Source organism: Cotesia typhae, unplaced genomic scaffold (genome assembly GCF_013202065.1).
Source record: "Cotesia typhae breed Kobodo isofemale line unplaced genomic scaffold, CoteBio_Ctyphae contig_9, whole genome shotgun sequence".
Lineage (NCBI taxonomy): Eukaryota > Metazoa > Arthropoda > Insecta > Hymenoptera > Braconidae > Cotesia > Cotesia typhae.
The window spans coordinates 1,778,487-1,801,091 of record NW_027423770.1 but is presented as its reverse complement, the minus strand read 5'-3'; the positions used below and the strand labels follow the sequence as shown (position 1 = coordinate 1,801,091).

General features: G+C 30.5%; 4 protein-coding genes across 8 annotated transcripts in view; 1 reads left to right on the top strand and 3 right to left on the bottom strand.

Moving 5' to 3' along the window:
• Positions 1–9,563: 9,563 nt before the first annotated feature.
• On the bottom strand, positions 9,564–11,237 carry LOC141533465 (uncharacterized). The gene is made up of 2 exons (XM_074252360.1): positions 10,983–11,237; positions 9,564–10,838 (listed from the first exon to the last, which is right to left on the bottom strand). Exons 1-2 carry the CDS (start codon positions 11,235–11,237, stop codon positions 9,564–9,566), a joined length of 1,530 nt encoding a protein of 509 aa, XP_074108461.1.
• Positions 11,238–13,282: 2,045 nt separating this feature from the next.
• On the top strand, positions 13,283–15,539 carry LOC141533514 (uncharacterized). Of its 3 annotated transcripts, none has more exons than XM_074252432.1 (7): positions 13,307–13,426; positions 13,698–13,826; positions 14,035–14,321; positions 14,415–14,456; positions 14,708–14,849; positions 14,929–15,100; positions 15,196–15,539. In XM_074252432.1, the coding sequence occupies exons 2-7, from the start codon at positions 13,767–13,769 to the stop codon at positions 15,405–15,407; spliced, it is 915 nt and encodes a 304-aa protein (XP_074108533.1). In that variant the 5' UTR covers positions 13,307–13,426; positions 13,698–13,766; the 3' UTR covers positions 15,408–15,539. The 3 variants fall into 3 exon arrangements, with proteins under 3 accessions (XP_074108536.1, XP_074108533.1, XP_074108534.1); XM_074252433.1 differs by having other exon boundaries at positions 13,402–13,426; positions 13,757–13,826; XM_074252435.1 differs by lacking the exon at positions 13,698–13,826 and having other exon boundaries at positions 13,283–13,426.
• A 1,505-nt stretch (positions 15,540–17,044) lies between these two features.
• Positions 17,045–18,015, bottom strand: LOC141533495 (uncharacterized). The gene is made up of 4 exons (XM_074252418.1): positions 17,881–18,015; positions 17,740–17,806; positions 17,492–17,660; positions 17,045–17,415 (listed from the first exon to the last, which is right to left on the bottom strand). Exons 1-4 carry the CDS (start codon positions 17,923–17,925, stop codon positions 17,280–17,282), a joined length of 417 nt encoding a protein of 138 aa, XP_074108519.1. The 5' UTR covers positions 17,926–18,015; the 3' UTR covers positions 17,045–17,279.
• Positions 18,016–18,221: 206 nt separating this feature from the next.
• LOC141533484 (uncharacterized) overlaps positions 18,222–22,605 on the bottom strand; it is a 60,745-nt gene continuing 56,361 nt past the window's right edge. For 2 of the 3 annotated variants that reach the window (XM_074252399.1, XM_074252400.1), the window contains exons 2-4: positions 20,045–20,182; positions 19,794–19,965; positions 18,222–18,835 (exon numbers count right to left, since the gene is read on the bottom strand). In XM_074252399.1, coding sequence (XP_074108500.1) covers positions 18,234–18,835; positions 19,794–19,965; positions 20,045–20,170 — 900 coding nt within the window. In that variant the 5' untranslated portion in view covers positions 20,171–20,182 and the 3' untranslated portion in view covers positions 18,222–18,233. Of the gene's footprint in view, positions 18,836–19,793; positions 19,966–20,044; positions 20,813–22,605 lie in introns of those variants that run through there. The other variant, XM_074252398.1, reaches the window with a different exon arrangement.

Genomic DNA, 22,605 nt, shown 5'->3' with positions numbered 1-22,605 from the left:
TTTCACAAGTTGCTGAAGAAATCAATGAATTGATATTTTTGTACTCGAATAAATTTTTCAAAAACTGCAAGTCATGATTAGCAGCAGTTGTTGCAGAAGTTGATGAAAACCAAGCTTTTAAATACAGTGTAACTATAAATATACAAATTTGCCGAAGACCGTCCAATTCTTTATTAGAAAGTTTAAATTCATTTCTGAATAGAAACATTTTTAAACTGTAAATTGCCTTCGCCATCCACCTAGCATGATGAATTGCACCAGGACGTTTGAAAAAATTTCTTCTTGAGGCATTTCTCCAAGGAAAATCAACGACAATTCCAACAATTCTTTATAGTCATCTCGGGGTTGTAGTAACTATCAAAAACAATTAAAAATTTGTCAGAAACAAGAAAATTTTTTTCTTAAAATCGCAGTTAAATCATACCTGTAAGGATTGTGCAATTAAACTAGATATTTCATTTTTTTATCCAAAATGATATCAGCAACAACAGTATCTTCAATTCCAGATTTATAATTTGTTTTATTTATTTCATCCCATGATTTTTTAAATCTTCCGAACATTGGTACGTTTGGCCCAGATGACACAGGCCAATATACTTCAAATGCACTTCTCAATATGATCTCAAAAATGTGGTGACGACATGGTAACTAGATTAACTCTCTTCCCAAAGTCTTTTCAATTGCCTTACATGTACCGTTATGAATTCCTGTATAAAGAAAATAGATAACTATCGTTAAATTTAAAATTTTCAACAAATTGTAGATTATATTTAAAATCCAAATGAGTAAATAATTCTCAATAATTTCAAAAGTGAAATTCAGTAAGCAATAAAAATTAAACTAGAACGTTAATAATTAAATATTTTGTAGATTAAATTATCATTGATAAGTTACCTGTATTAACTACCGTCGTGTCAAAACACATCGCCTTAACATAATTAGTAATACCCCATTCACTCAATGTCGATAAAATGGCTGATGTTTGATTGTCTGCCGTCCCAGAATTCATTTTTGGAACCCCAAGTAATTGTTCGGTACCAAATGCAGTTAAAATAACTGGTAGCTGCAGTTAAAATAAATAACTGCAGTTAAAATAAATCATAATCTGTTCCACAGATTTTGATCCAACAAGGTCATTCAGCATTTTTCCGTCCCAATGCACAACGTATTTATCGTGTGTCTTAAAGTTGTCATTAAGTCCTTTAGCAATGTCTTCTCTTTGAAGCATACGAGCTCGTTGAATTGAACTATAACTGAGCGTTGTATCTTCAATTTTAATACCTACTGCTAGTAAAACCGGAGCAATAATAAACATCGCATTTCTACTGCTGACATTAGCTCGGTCGAGTCCAAAAATGACTTCAGGAGTTAAGACATCAAGTTTTGCTCGTTTTGTCGGAATTGGAGGTTCATACTCTGAATCAGATCCAAAATTTGTAACTCCACTTAATGTATACGTAGAGAACGACTCTGATTTTTCACTTGGAACAATCGCATGACTGGTAGACGGTTAATCTAAGTCTGGAATAAGATCTGTTTTATAAATTAAACGAAGAAAATGTATAGAATTGATTCATTTTGATGACAAATAATTAAGAAAGGACTCCAAAAATTGTCTAGTCAAATGTCATCTAGTCATCTATGAAAAGTTACACTACTACCTGACTTTATAATAATTAAATATCTCAGATACTTACTACTCTCATCTATTCCCATCATAGTTGTGGTTAAGTTTGATACAGGTACATTATTAGAAAGAATCTCTTTATGGGTACCGAATTTTTGATCCAAATACAACTTTCTAATATTATCATCAAGCACTTTTAAGGATTTTTCGCTCACAATGTCGAATAATTGTTCAAGATCAGTCTGAAATTTCATTTCCTTTTGGTTTTGCGCTGAATTCTTTTTATCGAAATTTTTTTGTAATTTTAACGATTGACTGTGATAGCGAAGAAATTTTTTGACTGCATTAGGAGCTCCACTAGTTGGAATCTAATTTTTCTCCACAGTTCAATAACTTGGTCAACTGAATTTTTAGCACTTTGTTTGATTGAATACTTTAAAATTTTAAGTTGGTAGAAAAACACACGCATAACCTCTTTCTCTTTTGGTAACTTACGTTCCGAAATTCTTTGTAGAGGTATTCCGATAAAACGTATTTCTTTATTCATTGTAGGTTAATTGATGATAAATAAATTTATGTGATGATTATAAGACTTATTTAAAATGAATTATTTTATTACGTATTCAAGATGATCAGTTTTAGGAACACTGAAAATACGGTATTAAATGGGTAGATACTGGAAATAGTTGAGAGTAAAAAACATAGATGGCGTTAGTTTCAGAAGACAAACAGAAGAAGAAATGGAATTCAAAACAAAAATCCCCTCGAACGAAAATTTTATGTATATTTTGTGAAAAACAATTTAAAAATACGCACTGAACAAATTTCATAATAATAAATGACAACGCGATTAAGATTTTAAATTATTAAAGATAAAATTTAAAAAAAATATTATTAGAATAAAAACTTTCAAATGAATTTTTGAACAGAAAACATCTATAGGAGTTGCTTTTATAATAAAAACTCAAATTTGTCTAAATTTCCTTGAAACTCACAGAATAAATTGAAATTTTTCGAATTATTGATCAAAAACTAGACAAATTGATATGCATTGATGTTTGACGATGAATATCTCGTAAACGCTCAACTTGATCGAAAAATCGTAAAAGACCTTTTTTGTAGAGCATTCAATTTCCTACAAAATCTAAGGAACAAGATATTTTTTCAAGTAGTTGGAAGCGAGATATAAATTTTTCTATCTGATAATAAGAAAAAATAGAAAACTGTAAGAAGGAGGACCTTCCCGTTACAATTAAGAACTCATGCTTGGAGAGGCTTTCTGAGAGGTGTCTAGGAACCTATTTTTCAGAGTACCAAACGAAAAAAAAAATATTCTTTTTTTTTGAATCACCCTAGGGGATAGCCATACAAAAAACTGGCCGCCGATTTCTATTGAAACCTCGCCAGACCAGCAGAAAAGACGAAAAACCAGTCGTAATCGAACTGAAAACATTCGAAGAAAAATCATCAAGCCTGCCAGAAGCCAACGAACCACTTCCAACAAGAACCGATGTCGACAACGAGATGAACGTCTCCATGAAAGCTAAAATAACAACCAAAGAAGCTCCAGAGATCGTCAAAACACCAAAGAAACCAAAAACATTCCGATTAAGAGACTACAAATCACCAATTTAGAAGAAAAACCCAGCATCAATGAAAGAATTATTACATAATCAAACCGATGGCTCTTTTACGGAAAAAGTAAGAAATAACTTCAAAATTATAATAGAATCCTTTCTTTCCTATATAATTTCGTTTTACAAAAATAATAGTAAAATTCTTCATGCCAAAAACGAGTCAACAGTTTGAACAAATAATCTAATCTAAAATACAAAAAAAAAAAAAAAAATTTTTTTTCCTACCTTAATAGATAGTTGATAGTATAATGAAAATCAGTAAAATTATCCGAATTATGAAAAGTTTTGCTGCTTTATGACTCACAAGACCGAAAATAAAATTATCTCCGGCCTTGGGGGGACGAGCGAGAATAACGCAAAACGTTATTTCAAAATTTCTTTTCCGAAAACAAAAATTTTCTTCCTCCTTCCAAATAATTCTCCCAATCATAGTTTTCATTTTACTATCACTATAATTATATATTACACATTATTTTACTATTGCCATTTTATCATTATACGTCATAATAAATATAACTACTTATTATAACTCTATTATATCTATTATATTACATTTTATACATTTTATATGTTATAACCGAGTATTCAACAAAATTTTATAAGTATATTAATTATATTATTAATATAATACTTTAACATTAATTATACTTTATAATGATTTTAAGAAAATGGAGCTAACGTCACTCATTAAAATCGTTCCAAATTATTAAATCATAAAGATTTGTTTCTCTTTGTAAAATTCTTATTTCGAATACTCAATATTCAATAAGAGTGAGTATAAGTAAGAAAGAGAACAGGAGGAGTCCTCTAGCGGTAATTATAAAAGAACTGCTACATCAAGCAAAGTAGCTTACCGACACTCGCTCAATTACAGTCGCCTCTCGGTAAGCCACGCCTACTACACCACAACCGTGCCGCCTTCAATGCATGCTCCACACACAACTCACACGTACATACATATACGAATATAATTATATACATGTACCGATATCTACCCTCCTCTCGTACCACCTTTCCAGAATTAATTCAAAAAAAAATTTTTCTTCTCTTATCCTTATTAATCGAAATTATTCCTTTTATTTTTGGATTTCACTTTTGTTTTCTTTCTTTCTCTTTTTCTGTTTATTTCACTTAATTCCTGTTTCACTTTATTCTTACTTTCTTTCGTATAAATCCAAATTCTACTTACCTTCTTGCCTTTCGTCATAACTACTACGATTATCATTATCATTATTATTAAGAGATGGGAAAAGGGTATAGAGAAAAAGGAGAGAGACAAAATAAAGAGAAAAAGAATACCTTTTATTTTTAAAAATAAATTTATTTATAAAAAAAAAAAAAAAAAAAAAATTTTTTTTTACAAATATACTTTCCTTCTCTTTATCTACATATATTTTTTTCTTTATTTTACTATTTGGCTACTATTGGCTCGGCCCCCGGAATGCAGAGGGGACCTGACATCAGCTCTTCTCGCGCGACCGATGACACTCAATACGCCTAGCCTGCAACAAAGAAGCAAACAAAAGATAAAATAATCTCCAACAATCAGAATGCTGCTTAAGTAGGCATACCAAAGAAAAACTTGTGAAGTATTTTACAATGACTTACCATCACGTCATGGTGACCAAACCATTGAAGATCGCCTCAATTAAGGCGATCCTCAAACGCCCGATGTCCTCGCTGTTGGGGCACACCATCTCCTCAAGATCCGAAGATCCCGCTAAACCTTCGGCGCCTTGCAGGCAGAAAAAGGTCGCCGCTTCCACGATCTCCGGAGGGAGTGGACCAAACACGTCCATGAACCGAGAAGCCAAAAGCAACGCCCGGCTTGAATTCACCGGACGTGCCAAAGCCTTCAAGATTTCAATGCCCGCTCTTATGTCCTAGAAAAAAAAAAAAAAAAAAAAAAAAAAATATATTTTCTAATGAGAAGGGTACCTTTTCTATTTATTCTTCTCCTTTCCTTCACTTTTTCTATTCCTTCTCCCACTGAATGCATCAAAATTTAACTTACCTTCTCCCCGTGAACCATTACGGCCATTTGGTACCACGTACCATACCCCTCAAAATTCCTTCCAGCAAAATACATCGCGAAAATCAGAACTCACGCTACTCACTGCCGAGACGATACTGACACTCGACACGGCTTCGCGAAATCGAGAGGCGAGAAGGATTAGCCACCCGTCAGCATATTATGCAGCGCGAGATTAAAATAATAAATTAAAATTTAAATATTCGCGCCAGATGACTTAACTCACTACTCTTTTAATAGGTTAAAATACATTAAATAAAATTTGTAAGTGGCTCTCGCTTATGGGGAAGGTGGCCATAGGAAAACCGAAAAACTATACTAGCTTTTCGCTTTTCCGGGGGAATGTTATGTCCACCCGTAAATTTTTTCTTTTTAAATTTAAATCAGCCGCGCAGATGGAAGACTTCTCCATACGCGAAAGCCACAATAAAATAGAAGCTACGTGACTGCTGGTTGAATAGCGGGGACTCCTGCAAACTCAGCACCGCGAGCATTTAAAAACGAGAAACGGAGACAGCTCCCGGTCTTTCGTTAATTAATTCGACTTCCGCGTTTAATTGACGGGCCCGTGCCTTGTAGAGTCCTTTGCTTTAATTTGCACTGCACTTAAAGGAAGTTTGGACGCGGTTTAACCGGCAGGCCACGTACTAATTTTAAGTATCTTAGAGAGTCGCATTCTTACAGTTCTAATTTGCCCTGCACTTAGGCGAGAATTCGGCCAGTAAATAAATCCTAAAGAACCGGAATCTCCAAGTTCTAATTTGCTCTGCACTTAGGCGAGAATCCGGTCATTAAGTTATTCAAAATTTCTTCAAAGCTAGTTTTGCGCACTTTACCCTACGGGGACTGGAGGACGTTAGCTCAATCAAATTAATAAAATTCATTTGATTAAATTACGTTAAAATTCATATTTGTTAAAGTGTAAGCGTTTTAGTGTCTATAAAAATAAATGTCAAGAGAAGTGAAATTTGTTCGAATCAATTCATTTCGTAAAAATAAGCAGCCCAATCCATCCTACTCTATCCGCCGCAAGGACCGATCAAAGGGCCCAACCCAGGAAAAGGCGCTAACAGCAGCCCCGGAATCACGGATCCGGTAATAATTAAAAATCCTGCAAAGAGTAAGTACATCTTTTCTTAATAAAAATCCGTAATCAGTCTCAAACGAAGGCGTGGTAAATTCGTCCGTCGAAACGTCCCACATAAATAATTAAAACAACGGAATTAAAAACTCCGTTGCGTATTCTTTAAGCCGTTAGTCCAAACCTCCACCGTTTACGCTACCACTTAAACGCCCTTGGACATAACACAACTAATTACCTCGTCAACCTGACGGAATACCAATTAACATTATTTACCTCGTCAACCTGACGGAATACCGATTAAAACCTATTCCCGACTGCGCCCCCGACTCGAGTGTCTACGCAGCGGTTTCCTAACTTAATCCGTTGTACCCCCGACTCGGGCGTCTATACAACGTTTCTAAATAACTCCCTAATTCCATACAAAATCGTCCACCGGACGCTAACTCAAATTTTCTAACTTTTACTCGAGGTGCTAATTCTCTCAATTTTAATTCCAATTAACAATTAAATTTTTCTAACAATTCTCAATACAAAATTTTTTTTTCTCACAAAATTTAACACTTGTCGGTTTTCTAAATTATTAATTTCTTACTTCCAAAATTCTATCAAAGTTTTTCAATTAAATTTCACTAAATATCTTTTGACAATTTTCCTTTAATAATTTACTAATTCCAAAATTTCATCAAACGAAATAATTAAAATTGTTTCATTAAATTTAGCCAAACGGCCTTAATTTATACTTCCACAATTTCCAAGAACTTAACACATAACTGTAAATGACCTCTATTCTAAACTACGTACTTTTCGAATTTACCAAGTTTTCTAAACTAATTGTCAACTAATTTTGAATATTTATAACCAAAAGACCGAATTTATTTTAATTAATTTCTTGATGACAGTTATTTGATAATTATTCTTAATTAGCCTTTTTCCTGGGAAGATTAAAAAATAATCCGCTAGAGGCAACACGGGTGGGGGGGTACATATGTTTTGAATTCTCTATTTACAACAACGTTAAACGTACGTCAATTATAATGGAATTAACGGAAGATGATGTACCTGGAGCAAAATTAAGATTTGCAAAAGTGCAAGATCATCTTGTCAGGGACTTGAAACGATGGCTTGCATGTCGTGGCTTAACCGTGTCAGGTAATAAAAATGTTCTTGTTGAGAGGTTAGTAGGTTTACAAATTTTCTTATATATGTCATTGTATTGTTGAAAATTTTAAATAAACTGTGTTGTTTTGTTTTTTTTTTTTTTTTTTTTTATATACTTAAGAATTGAAGAATGCATTGCTAATGGTAATGATAAAAAAATTTTTATTGGAATTGATGGTGGTAAATGTTTAGCGGATAAACAGCAACGCATGAAATTACTCAACCCAACTCTACCAAGTTCAACATCCTGCATTTTTCCCTACTACAAATTGGACAAATTTTCCATCCCTAGCTATTCCCCGTTCTTTTTGCTATGCTTTAATGTATAACTATATTACTACTGGTCCAATTGATAGTTCAGATATGAATGCTACTTTATCTGATGATGATGAACAGCTTCCGAATTGTGGAAATTCGAAAGCACTTCAACGAGGAAGACAATATTGCTTGAGTGACTTCGTGTTAAATATGGAAGACAATGCGAATAATTTAGTGTATTACTTAAGAGCAGATGTACAATCTTCTTTTCGTGTTACAGTGAAGTACAAAATAAGTATAGCTTTTGATAAAAACAGTAGTCAAATAATAGATGCTCAGTGTCAGTGTCCAGCATCTTCTTCAAAAACTGCTCTCATATAATTGCCTTACTTTATAAACTCGAAGATTATACGGTACGGTACGGTTATGATGCACTCACAAGCACATCTAAGTTGAAAGAATGGAACAAAGGTAGAAAACTAGGCAATAATCCTGACAATATTTTAACTGTTAGCTATCCGACCAAACGCAAACACGTAAAGAAATCAATAATAAATTTTGTTCCAAAAAAAGTAAGTATTTGAATGATAACTATGATAAAAATCAGTTCACATCAAGATTTCTTCAAATTGTACAGAGTAAAAAGGCTATTAATTGTATGTGGAATACATTACTGAGCATAAAATATGATGACTATGATTTAAGTCCAGACGAACAGTTAATTTTAGGGCTTAAAGTTGAGCAGTTAATAATAAATTTAACTCCAGTCGAACCTGGAGCTATCGAAATCGAAGTTGATCAAAATAGTTCTGCGTGGTTAACTGAACGACAGCTCAGAATAACAGCATCAGAATGTAAAAATTATTTCACTAGTACCAATTTGACCAATTTACTTAATATAAAATTGTGGTGTAAAAATGACATAAGTCATTTACCTCAAATTGTGTATGGCCGTGAGAATGAAGCTAATGCTATTCTTGATTTTGAAATTAATAATAATTTAATTGTTAAAAAATGTGGTCTTTTCGTAAATAAATTATTTCCAGGTTTAGGATGTAGTCCTGACGGTTTGATATTTGAAAATCAAAAATGATTTCATGCATTGAAGTTAAATGTCCTCTAGTATTAAAAGACTGCTCACCTTTTGATCTAGATAAAGTCAAGAATTCTAAAAATTTATGTTACACTGTTAAAAATAATCAGATTCATTTAAAGAGGAACCACAATTATTATTTTCAAATTCAACTGACGCTCGCAATATTAGAGTTAGAGTACTGTGATTTTATTATTTGGTCTGGGCTTCATATTTTTGCTACAGAGAGAATAAATCGAGATGAAACCTTCATTCAAGCTTTAACAGGAAAATTAGTGAAAGTGCATAAAATATTAGCTCGTGAATTTTTTGAAATGCGACTGCCTAGAAATTTATCACTCATCCTTTTTGAAGACTTATAAAAACATTCATATCTCAACTATTATTATTGTTATTACTTTTACTATTCTTATTTATTTATACTTCTTACTAACAAATCTTACCATTACTTAAAAAGCTTAGCATTTTCATGTTTATTCGTTGTGTTAGTAATTTTATGCATGTAACTTAATGGTTTTAAGTGTTTCAAATTTTATGTTTCAATGTATAGCTGTTATGAACAACGTATAGTTGTTATGAACCATTTTAAATACTACAAATATTATTTTAATTTAGACAAAACATTTCAGGAAAAAATAAAAATTGTTTTTAAATTTATATTTTTATTGAATTATTTACATTACTAAAGGTTCTTGAAAATTAACAAGCATAGCAATTACAAAAGTTATTTGAGAAATAATAGGAAGCATATTTTTGGAAATTACTCGTTGCATAATACGAAACTCCTTCATACGTCCAATGAATCTTTCGACATGGATTCGAGCAGCAGCTATTTCTCTAGCTGTTTGTATCTCTTCTTTACTGAAACATTTACGTTTTTTTAAAAAGGGTGGAATAACTAATGAGCATTTATATTTATTACACAGTTCTTCGATATTAAAACCCCGATCTGCCATTATTAAATCTCCTTGTTTTATATTATTAAAAAATCCACTTTTTATTGTTATTTCCTTATCACTAATACGACCTTCGAAACCATCCGATAGAAAGCAACATCCTCCAGTTGGAATAATTCCTACCAAAAACTTCACTGTGTTGTGAGATTTGTAGCTTGAGTAAGTGTTCCCTTGTTGATTGAAATTTTTAGACTTTTGCATGTTCCACTCAAAACAATCTATGATAACACGAATATTTTTGAATTTCCTAAATACTTTAGGGAGATAATTTTTCTTGATTGTCTCAGCAGAAGGAAAAATATCTAGTTTTTTAAACTCTTGATACATAAATTGTATCCACGTTGTAAAAATTTTGGAGAGATATCCAATGCTAACGTTAAATCGATAGCTCATGTCAGCAAGTAATAACCCAGAATGAAGTCGAACTAACGTTAAGAAAAGCTGATTTTTTAATGAAACTTTATTTTGTGTCCGTTGTGATTCGCGATCCGTTTTAGATTCAGTAGTAAGCCACTTTCTCAGTGATTCAGTAGCAGGAGGTCCCAAAAATTCCCACAAAGTATCAAAATCTTCTGGTTTTAAACCTGTGTAATATTTAAATTTCTTGACATTATTACGACATGAATCGACATCAAAGGCAGTACTCTCCAATTTCTTTTCCAGACATTCAATAACCGTTTTTAATTTTTTTACGTCTGTATCTTCTTCTGTTTGACTTTCAGCATCACACGTTGAAACTATTTGCAAATGTGGTGCAACGTCAAGCTCAGTATTATTTGGAGCCGTAAAGTTATAATTATTTTCGAGCTCAGACGTGAAATTATAATTTAATTGCAGTCTGTCATTACTATTAGTATGTTTATTACTAATTTCTCCAGCTAGTAATTCATCAGTAGCAGCATGAGTAGAACAGATAAGTTTTCGATGCTTGCAATCTTCAGTTCTTGAGTCTTCTTCATTACATCTTTGCTGTCTTTTTCGGTCTTTAGGAATCTAAAAAAATCATAAAATAATTAAAAACAAAATTTTATGTTTCATGCCCAATAAAAAAGCAACTTTAGTTTATTAATTACCTTCAATCATCATAATATGCAAACTGATATAATATATAACCTCTTTAAATATATAATTACTAACCTTTGAAACTGTCGCTGGTAAAGGATTAGGATTTTCTATTGTTGGTCCATTTGAATTAATAAAATGTTTTGTACAAACGTAAGTGTGTTTTTTTATTCCATCAATTGTTAAATCTGCTCTTCGTGATAAGTGCATCCACTCCAAACACTTTTTTCTGTCGACTTGTGGTTTTATAAAAGGTATAAATTTTACACCATCCTGCTTGTACCGACTATCAGACGTACAATTAGCGAATGCACAATGTTTTGTAGGCATGGCAATTTTAAAATAAAATTTTTTTGTAACAAATATTTATTTATTCCGATAATAATAATATGTACATTTAACGTTGTTGTAAATAGAGAATTCAAAACATATGTACCCCCCACCCGTGCTGCCTCTAGCGGATTATTTTTTAATCTTCCCAGGAAAAAGGCTAATTCTATTTTCTTAATTTCTAAATGACCTTGACGAACTTAACTCGATTGGAATTTGCTAATACGTAAAGACTACCCGAGACGATTATATTTATTCTCAATAAAACTTAGATTGGATAATTCGGCCTAATGACGATTAGAATGGCCTGAATAACCAATTTACCTGAAGTTTCAATTAATTCTGTCGACGATGGAGTTATCCCGAGCAAGTAAAATTTTGCGAATAGCAACTTTCCTCAGCTTCTCGAGTCCGTCAATTCTTTCCTTGTCTCCTCGATCTCAATTATCTCTCGTACAAATTATATCTGTAAAAGCCGATAAATAAATAATGGATCAATTATAAATTCGTCAGCCTAAAGGCCTGACTGGATGAAATTTTTAACAATGAATTAGAATATAACAGCTCGCTTCGTTCCCCTTTCGTGAAGCCTCGAGCAAATTTCTACTTACGTTATTTTGATGGTAAATCACTGGGCACTGTACTACCACAAGTCTCGTCCGCCAAAAAGGTGCTGTTTTTGGTCTTCGCCGGCTCTTTTATAACCTCTCTCTCAGGTTCTCGAATTTTCCCCTTATCTCGTTCCCGCTTAGATTTTCTGGGGAACAGCGGTGAGGACTTAGCGATCCGTACGACCCGGTGACGAGTCTTACAACTAGTTACTCACGCTCAGAAGGTACGGAGTAGTCCCTACTCACCGCGACAAGATAACAGTGACACTAGCCCCGCGCGGGAATTCAAATTCCCTGTCACAAATGAAAAGAAAAAAAATTATTATTTTGGCTTATTTACTTATATTATTATTTAAAATTTAATTTAACTCTCTGGGCACTCAAATATAATTTTTTTAATCCAACACAAAAAAAAAAACATGCCAGCACCTGGAAATCCACGTGCTACATAAGTACAAAATTTTTATGGCTCTAGGTTTTTTCTTATTATAAGCAAGTTCTCGTAAACTAATAATAAAAATAATTATTATTACAATTAACGGTTACTTACATGTTAAAGTTCTCAAATGCAACTTTTATAAAACCTAATACCTCTTGCTAAAAAATTGATAAAATAGACGAACGGTTAAATTTTTGTCTCGATCGCTATAAGTCTCGTGTTCGATTCTACTGAGAAAAAAATTTTTTTTTTTAAATAGGCTTTATTTCTTAATTTACGATTTTTTATTATTTAATAATTTTTATTATAATTATTGTAACAGTTAATGATTAAGTAAGGGTAATGATTAAGATAATTGTATCAATTTGTCAGCGTAGGGTACTAGATTATATAAAATAAGTTGTGTTTGAGAACTTCAACCTTCAACCTCTACTTAACCATTACCTGTTACAATAATTATAATAAAAATTATTAAATAATAAAAAATCGTAAATTAAGAAATAAAGCCTATGTAAAAAAAAAAAAAAAAAAAAATTTTCTCAGCAGAATCGAACACGAAACTTATAGCGGTTGAGACAAAAATTTAACCGTTCGCCTATTACATCAGTTTATTAGCAAGAGGTATTTGGTTTTATAAAAGTTGCATTTGAGAACTTTAACATGTAAGTAACCGTTAATTGTAATAATAATTATTTTTATTATTAGTTTACGAGAACTTGCTTATAATAAGAAAAAACCTAGAGTCATAAAAATTTTGTATTTATGTAGCAGGTGGATTTCCAGGTGCAGGCATGTTTTTTTTTTGTGTTGGATTCCAACAGATGCCTAGCGTTTGGTGGGGGAACATCGGCGCATGAGGGGCTGCGCTTCTCGATAACTCCTATACCTCTTTCCGAGCGGTATCGGCGCTGCTCGCTCACCGACATGGTAGCGTATCGTTGTGTGGACTATGGGTAGAGCGTTGTGGGGTATAATTATCCGCGCATGCTCAGAGTATTATACGCACTATTGTCACTTGTCACAACTTCAGGCCAGTTCAAGACGTTAATTTGCAAGCAAAAATATTCGACATCATTCGCTGAATCTTCAGTTATTATTTTATTATTTTAATTTTATTATTCGCGATGAATTCTAAGTTGGTAAGTATTTTTTCACATAATTATTTTAATAGCTAAATGTGTTTAAATTTTGTCCCAACAAATGATATTCAATGTTATTGAATTATATTACTTTGTGAACAACTAAATACTAAAAAGCATTGAACACCGGCAAATTGTATATCTATGTATATAAACAGTTTACTGGGATTCAATACTTTTTTTTTTTTTCAATCAAGGTTCTTATAATAATCAATGTTTATTAATAAATATTTGATTTTGTAACTATCGCTGCAATAAAACCGTAATTCAGGTAATGTATAAGTATTGAATTGTTTTGGAATGCTAATAAGATTGAAGTGATTTTTATAGGGTTAGGGAAATGGCGATTAAATTTTTTTTCATGACTGTTTTCTTACTTGTTTTGTTTTGCAATAGTGGTGTACGTACGATTACATTAGTTTTAATTAAATTATTTTGCTATTTTAAGTGTTGCATGCTAACATATTTTACTTCTGTATTTAATTGTGCTTTTAAATATAATGAACTTTGTTAATGTAGAATAATCTAAAAGTTATATTGGGACTTGTTTGTTATATTAATGAAGTGCAATATTGTACTTAAATTAATGAAGAAAAAAATTCTTACAGCAATTGAGTGATTCTGAAGACAACGATTCACAGCAGTCAACAAGCTCTCGAACTGTGAATATTAGTGCTGCTGCAAGCTCTTGTATTAATAGACCATCAACACCAACGTCGTCACTTAAGCTGCTTAACAAAAAAGTAATTTTGTCCCCCTTACATCCCCCTCAGCCAAAAAAACCCGTAATAAATAATACAAAGATACTAACAGTTAAGACTGTAGAGGGTAATGAAATTATTCGTATGTTAAGTACAATAGATGATCGAATAGAACAGCAGAATGCTAGATTGAAGTAAATGTTACATATTTTGGTAATCAATAAAATTAAAACATAAATAATGTGGATGTATTTCAAACGTTATTTGGATTTTTTTTTCTGTTTTAGCAAAATCGAGAATAATGGAGAATTATTGAAGGATAAAGTTAAGTACGTATCTGTATTTCGTTACTTATTAATTTAATTTTTAGCTTAAACCGCTTGAGGAAACATCGAAAACGTTCTACGTTATCGAAAAAATCAGTTTTATACTATTTACATATTTTATTGTCGGTTCCGAATATTTTTTTATTTTTTAATTTTAAATGAGAGTGTAAACTTTAGCGCAATATTTGTAATCTTTTTGAATTACGAGACAAATATTTATCGATTACTAAACAGTATTTTCTTCATAATTACAGCCAACTTGACGTAGGTATACAGTTAGCTGCCAATCCGCCAATACCTAGATTTATGGGGCTTAGACCCAATTTTATTCACTTTAAAAATATGAAGGAAGATGAAAATTTAAAAGACATGGATGAGAACGCTCATCAGCAATTGGTAAGAAAATTTATATAATAGAAGTAATTTTAGAAAATTAGATAAAAATTGAAAATTAATTTAAGTTAATTTATTGCAGATTGACTATTTAAATAATTATCGTGGAGGAGAGTCGCTAAGTGCTAGTCTTCGATTTATTTTAAGTAAAGATCGATTATTTACTGACGATTTCGTTGCCAAACTTGTGTATATCCAGCCAAGAGAAGGCAAATTTGTTATTGGGCAAACTCGGGTAGATCACGCACTTTATAGTGAGTATTTAGATCATATTTGTTTTTTAATATCACAGCTTATATTAAAATAAAGTTTTGCAATTTCTAATATTTTATATACTGTATTTTTTCAGACTCGTTAAAATTAATGTATCCTAGTCTCACCATTTTTTTATACCAAAAAGCTATTCAGCAAGCTCTTAAAGCCGCTTCTGCAAGAGTTAAAGCTCGCGAGAAGTCGCGAGAAAAAAAAATAAAAAATTCTGGAAAAAGTAAAAAAAGTGGTATTCAACAAGAATTTTACGATGGACCATATGATGGTGAAATGAATATTACTGAAGATTAATATAGATATTAAAAAATATTCCTAGTTTAATGTTTTAGATAATTTAAAATATTATAAATTATTTTATGTTTATTTTATTGTATGTTATGTCATGATGTAAAACCAAGAAATTCAAAAATAAATATGTTTGTAATAATTACTTTTTTTTTTTTTAATTTAATCATTAATTGTAATAATTTAGTCACATTTATACAATTATGTATGTATGTATATATATGTGTATATATGTGTATATACATATGTGTGTGTGTATATATGCGTATATATAGAATGATTGATTTTTGAACAAATAATGCCATCTGGTTGAATTAATGTTTACTTTCATGCATCAATAATCAAGAGTGTTACTTTAACTGTTGAAACTGTCGCTAACTTATCTTTTTTTATGATAAAAATGCATAAACGCCATCTTTTTTTGCAGTAACAAAATTATTTTAAATTTGACCGATAATATACCGTAAACTTTACTTTCCAACTTTTGAGGACAAATTGTTGTTGAACACCGGCAGTAGATTTCGGAAAAATTGTCAATACAAGTTGCCGTTAAATTTCTGGTAAAGTGGCTATCAGGGTATACACTGTTAAAAATTTCCATGGTAATTTTACAAGGAATGAGTTGGAAGTATATTGGCAAAACAGTTTTGTAATTTTATAAAACGGGTGTTGTAATTCTTCAAAAAATTTTTATCATTTCTGTTTTGGAAAATTACAACACAAATGCACTGATATGACCGAACAATTACTAACTAAAATTCGTAAATGTTACATCTCAATCATTGTAATTTTACTGATCAATAGAAAAAAAAATTATTTGTAAAATTATAATGCCTGTCTTTGTTAATGCAAAGAATCTCAAAGAGACAATGTATTGTAAAAGTTATGAATCTTGTATTTTAATTTTACATATCAATGTAATTAAAATTTTTTTGTAAAATTGAAGCACATAATATTGATAATACCAATCATTTCAGAGAGAAAATGTATTGTAAAATTACAATACTGCAGACGCTAATTTAGTAAACCTACAAGCAGTGCGTGTGTAGCATTATTACCATTGATATTTTTTAATTATACAATACATTTTACCCTTGAAAATTGTTGTATTATTACAGTTACACATTTTAATTTTACAAATAATTTTTAATTAAATTCTGCGTAAAATTACAAGACACATGATGAAAATTTTCTAAGCATATCTAAATCTATTGCTTAGGTATATTAGGACGTAAGTTTTGTAATTTAAAAAAAATGTTTTTTTGAAATTACTTGATATGTTTATGAAATTACAAATTATTATGCCAAATAAATTTTCCAAAGTTTTTTATATTTTAATATAACTATTCGATTGAATTTCTTTACGATTTGAAATGAAATTGTTTAGCAATTTAAAAATTATACGGATTAATTTCATCAAACTACCTGTAATCGGTTATTTTTGTAAAATAGTAGAAATGAATTTGTAAATTTATTGAAAAGTTTAATTTATGCATAAAAAATTTTAATTTATTTGAGATTTGTTAATTGTGATAAGAAAACAAAATAACTTACTTAGAGAGCGATGATACTTATATATTACTAAATAGTATCTGTACATTTTATACGATTTTTTTTATACACAGTTTATTTTCTACAGGGAACAGGTTTTTATTATAGAAATTGATAATAGTTGATCAACACGGTTTTTTTTAAATTTTAGCATTATAGTTTTTTACCTTTTATTTTAAAAACGAATTTAGGCATATTTATATTGTAATTGCTTGATATTATAAAGAAAAAAAATGAATGAAATTAAAATGATAATCTAACTCACAAGATTCATGTAAAGAAAGTAATTGACAGTATTAATCTAATAATTTTTAATTAAGATATATATCAGAGGTCGCCAATTTCTTCGTTTTTGAATCCATTTACATGTTCGATGAAAGCTGTATATTTTGGATGTTGAATCACAGCCTTACGTTTTCCTCCCCGCTTAGTCCCTCGAGGAGGGTTAATTTTTAAAAACAATCTGAAAAGTAAAAATGACAATAAAAAAAAATATTGTTAATTGCTAAATATTTTTTTTTTTTATAATTTTTACAAACCTCTGAATAACTTCCAGTGTGCCCTTAATTTCTGGTGGATACACGTACCCGAAGATGAAATATAATAAAAATGTGATCAATATTCCATCCAGAAATGATCGGACATTAACAATAATTTTTTTTTCTATTACAACATGATATTTGCAAGAAGAGTCATGTATATCCTGTCCTGATAACAACAATTACGATACTCAAAATTAATTATCAGATTAATTTTACATATAATATGATTAATAATTACTACAAACCTCTTATCGTGAGCACTGGATTTGGAACTTGGACTAAATCTATTGTTTCTTCATCGCTTGCGTCTTCCTAAAGAAATTAAAATGCAAAATTTATTTTATTGAGTATTATAAAAAACTGGGTAATGAATAAAAGTAACTTACTCTTATCAGCACATATAGAAATTCTAATTTTTCTTTATCTCCCATGAATTTACAAATAAAATCAAAGAGTATATTTTGGTAAGCTACTCTATTTTTCAAAGTGTCGCAATACTCTTTTGCTTTTCTTAGCTGCTGACGAACATATTTCAGATTGTCAGGAACACCAACACCTTTATTTTTTTTTTTAATTTTTCAGCCTGAACTATTTCTTTATTTCGTAAACAGCAATTGATTGGTATGTACTCATCATTTAACGACTTTTTCCATATCTCTAAACAGTCTTTACCTAGAAGTTGATTTGCGTGGGCAATAACTGCTTTGTAATGAGTTAAATATGGCCAATCAATAAAAAATTAACTCAAGTCTCTTTTTTCTCTATTAATATTTTTTCGTTGTAAATAATAGGTTTCAGATAATAACTCTAAAATATCTTCGACGGGTTTGGATGACTTATAATATTCGATTAGCTTCAATCTCTTCTCCTCCTGCGATTCCCAATTTTCAGTTTGTGGTAATTCAGGCATATACGCGACGCAACCATACTCGTCCTGAGCTTTAGGTTTCTTTACTGGCTCATCAAGGTCTTGTAAGCTACATGGTTGTGACCGTTCAGTGTTATTTTGGTCTTGCTTGACATAATTAATTCTGTCATAGATTCTTTGACCCAGACTTGCACCAGCTGCATCTGAAGTTAATTTTTCAAGTGTAAAAGAGTCTGGGTATGCGTTGACTATTTTTTTCCCAATGTTTATTGCTACGCCGCGAGTCGTGTTATGTAGATCATTTATCATGTACTCTTGAACTACATGAACAATTGCTTTTTTTTTATCATAATCTAGGAATTTCTTAGCACGCAAAAATTTCTGCACAGATGACGGTAAATTCTCAAAAATATTATCTATGTCAGAACTTTGACGTGATGATTGACATGGCTGAGTACTAGTCCCAGGTTTTTCTGTAATTTATATTATAAATTGACAAAAAGAATTTATGCTTCGACTCAAGAGGAAATGTTTTAATTAAAAAAAAATATTTTGAATCAACTAATTGTTTTAGGTTAAGAAAAACCATTTAATTTCAATAAAATTTCTTATTTTAAAGGTATTACTTTCAATCAAATTTTATGTATGCTTACTTTTAATTTTTTTTTTTTTTTTTTTCATATTAAAAACAATTAGTTTTTTTACAATAATTTTGTAGCTCAAGATTTTGCAGTATAATTATGATCTTTTCAATTCAAGATATAACTATTAAGAATAATATTGGTTTTCAATGAAAATTATTGAATCTAAGTACAAGGAAAAAAAAATTCACTTATAATTATCGTAGAATTGCAGTAATCATTGAATACAATGATACTGTCATGTCTCATAAATATTACAGTTTTTTTTAATACACTGACAAAAAATTATTCATTATTTAAGAGTAAGAATCTTGAACCAAGAATATCATTTTAAAGAAAACAAAAATTTCTTAACTCGAAAGGAAAAATTCGTGAGTCAAGATATTATTCTTGGATCAAAAAAATTTATTTTAACTCAAGAATTTTCTTCTTGATTTAAGAAATTTTTTTTTCTTTAAAATGATATTTTTGATTCAAGATTCTTACTCGCGAATCAAGATTAATTTTTTGTTAGTGTAAATATTATCAAAGTTTCCGGTAATTCTAATGACAACTTGCTAGAAAATTTATCAATTTATTCGTAATTTTTATACTTTATATTTAATTGTCATAAAATCAAAGCCTGCAAAATGTCCCACGTTGACTGTAGTTTCGCGGTAATTTTTATAAACATTTTCTTTCCGTGTACTAGAGATTTAATAAAATTTGTAGAATTAGTTTTATAAGATGGAATTTTTTAATATTGATCAGATTAAGTAATTAATAATTTCAATTAAAATTTGATTTTCACCTTCTGACCCAGCTTGTGTATTTGACAAAGTTGAAGTATTTTTGGCAGAAATTGTATCATTGTTCCACTCAATGTCTTCTGGAACAACAGTTAATAACAATTGTTTGCTATTTGATGATAATTCCTGCAAAATTTCGTCATCATCAATTTCTGTGAAATCCTCCATGTATATCTGTTGAAGTTAGAGAATTATGTTACAAAATTCGTAAAAATGGTTGTAATATATCAGAATAAAAAATTAAGTAACGTACCTTGTATGTATTTTCTGTAAATGATAATTTCACTTTTGCAGCTTCAATAAGTTCAGCAATAGTTTCAGCGTTGACAAGTTTTTTTAATGATGGATTATCATGCCGAGAGACTTTAAAGATGGTCATCGTGGTTTTTTACTATCGATCAGTTTTATAATAATTTAGAGATTTTTTATAGTTATATACAAATATTGTGAATAAAATATGTTTATGCAAATACTAAGATTTCATATTTACACTCAATACAATTTTTTTTATGATACATTTTTCATATATATGATTTTATATTGACTGTTAACAATACAGGCATTGCGTACTCCAATTTTATAAGAATTTCATTACTTCATAGAACATTCAAAACATAACGATAATAATTAATATCTATTAATAATACATAGAAAATGAAATTGAATAAAAAAAATTCGTAATAACAATATACTAATAAAACATTGTATCATGAGAATTACAAGGCATATTCAACAATTGCATATTTTGGTTTAACGCATAACATTGAATGTATTCTATAGATGTGTAGTTTTTCAAAACTAATAAGTTCATCAAATGATATACATTCGTACTTAATCAAATTTTCTAGCTTATATACTCTTAAAAACGGAATAAATTTAGTACGCAAGACTTCTAATATAAAGTAAACCTTATTATCATCAATTAAAATTTTACAAATTTTTCCTACTAGGACATTCAACTGGTATGCTTCTCGTGAAATAAAAAGCCCATCGCCATTACGATACGAAACACCATTTTTTATTATTTCATTACATTCGACAGTATCTGGATGGAATTGTTTAGTTGATAATGTTTCTTTAATCATGTCATTATATAAATTTAAATTAAATTTTCCAGTATTTTTTAATTCAAGATCAGTAATGATTTCTCCTCCCAGACGGACAAAACATTGATATAATTCATGTTTTATGCTAAGTGACTTAGTAACATTGATGAAATTGCGTGAAATTCTGATATAACGTTTAAAAAAGCAATGTTTGCTTTCAAAACGAAGTGTCCATGATTTCATCAACGGTCCAAACATTAATATGAGTGAAGGGTAATGTAACAAATAATGGTGTTTAGGACGAAGAGACTGAGTAAATAATGATTTTCGTAAGTAAATATAATCGCGAATTAAAGAATCTAAATAAGTTACAAATAACTTGTGTATTGCTGAAGCACAAACTATTTCAATGATTTCTGAGAGTAATAAAACACTTATCCAAACATCATCGTCAATGTCGTCGATGTGATCGTGTAATAATAATGGCAGTAACCGTAAAAAACTCCACAACTGACAGGCACCACCTGATAATCTTTGAGAATTTGGTGAAATAAAACATAATTTATCTCGTTGATCTTCTATTGAATAGTCAAAAATTTCAATTCTGTGATTTAGTAATTTGTATGTAAACCAACCGTTATTAACGAAATAATCTAGAAATACACTACTGAAAAAAATTAAGGGATCAAAAAAAAATTCCAAATTTTTCGGTAGTTTTCAACAGGCCGTAACTTTGAGAGAAATGGTCGTACAGGAAATAAAAAAAAAGGAAATTGTAGCTCCAAGTGTCTAGTTTTTGGATTAGAACTTCAAAATTTTGTAGCCTCCGCAGTTTCTGAGTAATCGTAGAAAAACCAGCAACAAAAAAATTCTCAAAATTTTTTTAGTTTTTTTTTGGTCTACGGGCGTGGAAAAATTTTTTTAGCTTAACCACCATACGGATCGGATACGTTGTTCATTTAGCTTTAATTTCTTTTTTAAACACCTTGATACGTCCACTCTCGCTGAGATATCGGTCTTCAAATGGAAAAGGATCTTTTTGTCTTTGATTATCGATATCTCAGCAACCAATGATCGCACAGAAAGTTAAAGGTGGGTTTCAAGAACTTGAATGAATTCCCCTTAACAACTGTCCATTGTTTTTTCGAAAAAAAATTTTTTCTTTCCGTCACATGAATTTGAAAATGCAACAAAAAAAGGGCTTTTAGTGGTTTTTTGGAAAATCAAGCGCTGGATCGAAAATATTGAAGAAACCACTAATGTTAAGTGTGCCTTTTACAATTCAATATGTCCACAAAAACCCTACAAAGAATCAAATTAATCCAGCCAGCCGTTTTTTTGTTTCACTTGATCGAATTTTTGAAAAAATTAAAGGATCACGTTTTTTGCTCTGAAAAGCTCATAATTTTTAAAAATGAGAAAAAAATTGTTTTTTCGAGCTTTTTCCACATTTTTGTTCCAGAAAGTGCTTAAATTGAAAAAAAAAAAAAAAAAAAAAAAAAATTTTTTTGAAATTTTTTCTCTTGAAAAGTTTAAGAAAACAATTACCGCCGGCATTAGCGTTATCCAAAGCATACCACGTGGAGGTCGCGCGGTCGGATTTACGCTTCTGTGTGTGTGTGTGTGTGTGTGTGTGTGTGTGTGTGTGTGTGTGTGTGTGTGTGTGTGTGTGTGTGTGTGTGTGTGTGTGTGTGTGTGTGTGTGTGTGTGTGTGTGTGTGTGTGTGTGTGTGTGTGTGTGTGTGTGTGTGTGTGTGTGTGTGTGTGTG